Source organism: Alexandromys fortis, unplaced genomic scaffold, assembly GCF_014885135.2.
Source record: "Alexandromys fortis isolate MF-2015 unplaced genomic scaffold, M_Fortis_MF-2015_v1.1 scaffold_471, whole genome shotgun sequence".
NCBI lineage: Eukaryota > Metazoa > Chordata > Mammalia > Rodentia > Cricetidae > Alexandromys > Alexandromys fortis.
Window position 1 is genome coordinate 104,298 of NW_026068374.1, and position 6,508 is coordinate 110,805.

The 6,508-nt window shown below is 45.6% G+C and overlaps 1 protein-coding gene across 2 annotated transcripts in view; it reads left to right on the forward strand.

Annotated features, from left to right (window-relative positions):
• The first annotated feature begins 3,617 nt into the window (after positions 1–3,617).
• The window catches only part of LOC126495494 (C-type lectin domain family 2 member E-like), a 26,020-nt gene continuing 23,129 nt past the window's right edge, over positions 3,618–6,508 (forward strand). The window contains exon 1 of one of the 2 annotated variants that reach the window (XR_007590147.1): positions 3,618–3,924. Coding sequence is in view for 1 of the 2 variants with exons in the window: in XM_050133071.1 (XP_049989028.1) it covers positions 3,819–3,924 (106 nt within the window). In the remaining variant the exon portion in view is untranslated. The remainder of the gene's footprint in view (positions 3,925–6,508) is intronic. The other variant, XM_050133071.1, reaches the window with a different exon arrangement.

A 6,508-nucleotide genomic window follows, 5' to 3' on the forward strand; every position in this document is an offset into this window, starting at 1 on the left:
AGCTACTAGTCAGCCAGAGAGGCCAGGCAGTAGTGGCATCCACCTTTAATCCCAGCACTGGGGAGACAGAGGTAGGTGGATCTCTGTGAGTTCAAAGCCACACTGGGCTACACAAGATTGAGTCTGGCTAAAAGAGAAACAGAGCTCACATAAAGGTGATCCCAGTACTTGAGATCCTGCACCTTTAATCCCAGGAGACAGGAGTGATGGGGCTGGGTGGATAGAGGCCTATAAGGCAGGAGGAGACAGGAGCTCAGGGCAGTATGAGGATTCAGTCCGAGCAGGCAATCATAGAGACAACATTCAGTCTGAGGATTCATAGGGACAGGATCAACCATCTGGTCTGAGCATTGCTAGAGGTAAGAACTCTCTAGGGGCTGGCTGCTCTGCTTCTCTGATCCTTCAGCTTTAGCCCCTAATAGCTGGTTCTGGGCTTTTATTATTAAGACCAGTTAGAATTCATGCAACAACATTCCACATTTCCATCTGTTATATTGTTCTTTTTGATGGTCATATTTGTATTTATCTTTTTTGCAGCTTAAAAAAGTATTACAAAATCTACTGTTTTCTAATGGGAAAAAAATGAAAATCCTATTCTGACATATAGAAAGCAGGGAATTGGAAGAGATTAACAGCCTAGTGGTGCTTATGTTATCTGTTGGGTCAGGCCATATCAAGGTCTTAGACCAAGACTGGAGGTGGCTAGTAATCTAAATGACGCTGATAGACAGAGGCTCTCTCTAGTTCCCACAACGAGGACCAGAGGTGGCTAACAGCCCAAATGATCTCTATACCATCCTTATGAATAAGACTAGGTCAGACAGTTAGGCTCCTAAGCTAGCACAGGTAGCCTATCTCTAGACCCATATTCTGGGAAGAAATGACATGTACTCTGAGTTGAGTCTCAATGTAATTATGCTTCCTTGTGTGATGGGGATTGTATCACACCAGGAAGCTCTTTTCCAAACTATACTGGGATTAAATGCATTGGGAATAAATCATCTGCTATTAGACTCCTTGAAATCTGATCCAGGTTAATGAAGTCAATCTGCATGAGTTTTCATATTTATCTCTTCATGGGATTCCCTTCCTTGGATGACACTTGCAGTGGCTCTTTCTTCCTTCCTTCCTTTCTTTCTTTCTTTCTTTCTTTCTTTCTTTCTTTCTTTCTTTCTTTTTTAAGACAAGGTTTCTTTATGCCTTTCTTTGGATGCTGACCCAAATCCTAAACCTGCTTCCTTTGACTCACTCAGCACTCTCCATCTCCTGAAGACTTCCCACCCCCATGCTTGCAGATCTCTATGGCTGAGCTTGACTGCTTCCCTGGTCTCTGCAAGCAGCCCTTTCACACTCTCACTAGCTCTCTCCATAATGCCCCCAACTAGGTGTTAATAAACCCAAGTGTGCTTATCACTTACTCCAGGACTTCTAGAAAAACACCCAGGTTGTCAGTCAAGATGGGCATTTATCCCAGCACTCTGGAGGCAGAGGCAAGGGGATCTCTGAGAGTTGGAGGCCAGCCTGGTCTACAAGAGCTAGTTCCAGGACAGGCAATAAAGCTACACAGAAAATCCTTGACTCAACAAACAAATATACAAAACAAAAAAAAAAAAAAAAAAAAAAAAGAAAACCACCCAGGCAATTAATTGTTCACAGCTTCCCTGTGTTTGCTCAGCCATTCACAAGCCATCCCTCAATCCCCTCCTCTGCTGCCATCTTTTCTATCTATGATCTTAAAGATGCCTTCTTTACTATTATTCCTCTCCACCCATCCTCTCAAGCCGTTTTTGCTTTCACACATGGGAGGACATAGACACTCTGCCCAGCATCCCACCTGGATGGTTTTGCTCCAGGGATTCTGAGACAGCCCCACTGCTTTGGCCAGGCCTTACAGAAGGACCTCACCAACCTGGACTCAACACCTCATCTCCTTCTCCACTATGCAGACCATCTCCGCTTATGCAGCCTTCCCCACAGACCAATCTCACACATTCTATGACCCTCTTAACTGACTGCTGGCACCTATAAGATTTCCAGAGACAAAGTCAGATCTGCCAGCCATCAGTCAATCTGTCTGTCAATCTCAGGGGAGGGAGAATGATACCCAGGGCCAGGTTAGAGGAACTCCTTGCCTTCCCTACCCTCAAACCAAATATGAGCTTCTTGCTTTACCAGGCCTCTTTAATTCCTCTGCAGAGGGACCCTCAACATTTCCCTTGCTGCTCAGCCTCTCTGTCATGGCTCTAAGAGGCCCCTAGAACAGTCCCCCTCCCCCTCCATCCCTCCTTTCCCCCATAAACACACTTAAATCTGTCCTCTGGCTTTTATACTAGCCTTTCACATGCTAACCAAGAACAAGTTCTCCAAACACTTTGCCAAAGATTGGGAGGAGACACATATTACTCCATGGTTTATTTCTCTAAACATCTAGACATAGTCACTGTAGGCTGGACATTTGCCTCTAGATCCTGGCCACAGTAAAACAAAATCTCACCTCACAGCCTCTACCCATGCTCAGTACACATTCACTCATGGGCTTCATCAGTCACTGAGATTTCCTAACTCTCCCTCCATCCAGAGTTGCTCCATACTTTGTAATAATAAATCACAGCCTTTTATTTTGGCCAAGCCCACTATCCACCCCACAACACTTCTCCAATAACCCCTTCACATCCTCTGACCTCCTTCCCTCCTCTTTGAGACACTTGCTCTGTCTTCTAATTCTTTTGCCCACATATTGGATCACCCCTTGAAAAGTTCCCCAGATGGGAACAGCCTACATTAAACCCCTCACACAGCAGGATGTGCTGTACTCAAGGGAACCCTGCTGCCAAGGGGCCTAGTGCCCAGCAGGCTCCCAGGAAGTCAGAGAAGCTGGAGAGGAGATGTTGGGAGGCAAACTATTGAACAGATGCCCAGACACACAGGGGAACTGTAACCTGAGGTCAAAGCTAAGTTCTTCATTTTATTTTCCTCTCTGTTGGTTGTTCTTTCTCTTCCTACTTTTTTCAATTTTATTATTTATTTATTTATTTGTTTGTTTGTTTATTTATTTATTTATTATTTTTGAGACAAGGTTTCTGGCTTGTCCTGGAACTCGATCTGTAGCCCAGGCTGGCCTTGAACTCACATAAATCCACCTGCTTCTGCCTCCCGGGTGCTGTGATTTAAGGTGTGCACCATCACTGCCTGTTCTGTTCTTTTTACATATTGTTTTCCCCATTCTTCGTCTTCCCAGTTGTTCCCCTTCTAATTCTTTGAGACGTTTTTCTTTTTACTTCTTCCCCGATGTTCCCCTTACATATCTCCTGTTTCTTCCTTCTCCTATTTTTGTTTTCCTCTTATTCCTTTTTTACCTTCAAAGACAAAAATTCCCTTCTTTTTTCTTTTTTTACCGCATATGAGTGCTCTGTCTGTCTGTCTGTATGCCAGTTTGCTCTCTTTCGGCCTTTAGATGCCCTCAGTAAATCCCTTCTGGAACATTTCTTCCCTCTGAATATCCTCCTCTCTGGGTTCTTCCTTGCTCTTTTGCGCTTCCAGTCACACCTTAAAATGGCGCTGGAGGTTGTGGGGAGCAGGGGGGGAGTGGCGAGGCGTCCTGGGGTGGTGACGACAATGGGCAGCCTACTTGAGGGCGGACCAGTAAGTTTTGTCTACTGCTTCAGGTTAAGGTTGAGGAAGGAGGAGAACTGTCAATCCAGGTGAAGTCATGATGGGGAAAAGCGATATTTCCGGTCAGTGTAGCGGGCTATATATATATGCCCGTTTGGCGCCTGCAAAGATGCTTTGGGAGACTGCTCCTAGGTGGCGGCTGAGACATGGACGAGAGCGGGGAGCGCGTTGCCGCCGCCGCCGTGTCTGAGGACTCGAGCATCAGGTCCTCTCTCGTCGAAAGAAAAAAGGAAGAGCAGCAGGAGGTGAAAGGTGAGAGCCGAGGGTAGATGCGCGGGAATCTCCAGGTGTGCGACTGGGATGGGGCTCCCTCCGCAGGGAAAGGCTTACCTGGGACCGATGTGTCCTGGGCAGAAAGACATGTGGACCTACTGCAGACCTGGTCAAGATGGCAGTGGGGTTCGTGCGCAGAGCAGTGTGTCCCTGGGATTGTCGACCATGGGCACTTCAGTCCATTCCTGCCTCGGTGCGAAGACTCCTTCAAGTGTACAGCAGTAACTCTAGAGAAACTTTAAAGGAGTGGTCAGTTTGAAATTACCGGGCGACAGCGAGAACGGATCACGAAACACACAAAGAAACCCACTTTAGAGTTTATTAAGACAGAGTAAGACACATGTGCAAGCCTGAGGAAGTTGGTATTGGAGAAAACATGGAGTGGTGTGTGTCCAGCTTTTACAGGCTGCATAGCGCATGCGCACAGGGGCTCGCGCGTGCACACAAGGGCTTACTAGCAGTATAATTATTCAGGTAGGTTATGTAGGGCTTGAGAACCCTGGCTATGTAACTTGCCTGAGCGCTTGTTGGCTTATGCACGGTACTGTAGCCTGGAAGGGCCAGCTGGAGTGCTGGGTGATGGAAACCATAACAGTTCACCCTTTCGTTTACTATAAAAATTTGAGGCGTGGGGTTAGGGGTCGCCAATGGGTGGGAATGGGGCTTGGGCCTCTCAAGGCTACTTCCTGCGGTCTTGTGGACGTCAGAGACTTGGGTTAGCTTCTGTGTTTCCCGGGCTCTGTGGAACTGTTTAGCTGGCAGCATGAACTTGACAAGACGATTTCAAGGCAAAAGATTATGTTTAGAAAAAGTTTTGGATCCTGGTGATTGAGGGAGGAGGATCCCCAGATGGAAGATGGAGGGGGATTTCTCAGGGCTCCTGAGATGGAGGAGGGAGTTTCTCCTGGGTCCCCAGACCATGGAAGAATTAAATGATACTAATCCTGGGCCAGTCTGGTCTGTTCAGGTGAGTCTAGTTTGGCTCCCTGGAGCTTCTGAGAATGTAGTATAGTGTTGGAATAGCAGATTATGAATAGGTGTATAGTAGAAGAGGAGGGAAGGGAAGAGGGGAATTATTAGATCTTTAACATTTTACCTAAAGCAAATCTTAAGGCACTTGTGTTTTTGATTTTTTTTTTAGTACCATGATATTTCCTTAACATCCAGGAGACCCTGTATCAGTCAATGATAAACCTGTTATATTTAAATCTGTTTGTGAGTCTCCCTTTTGAGTCTGGGCATGTGAATGTACCCAGACTTATTGTTTCTTACAACTTGGGCATCTGACAGTCTTTGCACCTCCAATCTGGAAATTCAAGTATGACATTGGAGATACAAAGAAATTGGTAAAGTAGATGGGAGAAAGAGGGGAAAAAAAGGGAGAACTGGAAAGGAGAGCATTTGGAATTTCTGGCACAGGAGAGTTGAGTACAGTGGTGAGACTTTATTCTTCTGGAACTGGAGACAAAGCAGCTGATCTTGATGTCCTCTGTAACTTAAGGGAGCAGGGCCCTGTTTGAATTGCCATATAAAAGGAGAGGGTGTCCTGAACTGGAAGAGTAAAAGGTTTGAAAGGAGGTAGGTGAATCCAATGAATAAGTCTCTCAAGCTGGAAGCTGGGGAGTTACAAGAATTACTTTAAAGGGGCCCTGCCATTTAGGGAAAAGGAGTGAGGGTCATTGGATTTGGGGAGAGAAAAGAACTTGGTCCCTGATTTTAATTGGAGATGGGCAGAGGCTGGCACATGGTTGAGGTAGTGAGTAGTCAATAAAATCCCATAAGAGAGAGAAGAGGTGGCATAGCAACAACAGGGTGAGCAGGTGATCAGGGAGGTGTGAGGGTTTAGGTGAGAGGCCTGGAGTTAAAACCAGCCTCCCATACATGCTTTTCAAAGGGCAAGATGGAAAGGGAGCTCTTGGGGAAGTCTGAGGCTGAAAAGAGCCAGAGGCAAAAGTGAAGGTGAAGCTCCTGTGACATCTTAACAAGACTATTATGTTTTTGGCGTGTGTGTGTTTTATATTTTTTTTATTGATTTTTATTGAGTTCTACATTTTTCTCTGCTCCCATCCCTGGCTCTTCCCTCCCCTTCAACTGCCTCCCAAGGTCTCTATGCTCCCAATTTACTCAGGAGATCTTGTCTTTTTCTACTACCCATGTAGATTAGATCCACGTATGTCTCTCTTAGGGTCCTCATTGTTGTCTAGGTTCTATGGGATTGTGATTTGTAGGCTGGTTTTCTCTGCTTTATGTTTTAAAACCACTTATGAGTGAATACATATGGTAATTGTCTTTCTGGGTCTGGGTTACCTCACTCAAAATGATGTTTTCTAGCTCCATCCATTTGCCTGCAAATTTCAAGATGTAGTTATTTTTTTTTCTGCTGCGCAGTACTCCATTGTGTAAATATACAACATTTTCCTTATCCGTTCTTCGGTTGAGGGGCATTTAAGTTGTTTCCAGGTCCTAGCTATGACAAACAATGCTGCTATGAACATAGTTTAGCACATGTCCTTGTGGCACGGTTGAGCATCCTATGGATATATACCCAAAAGTGTTATTGTGT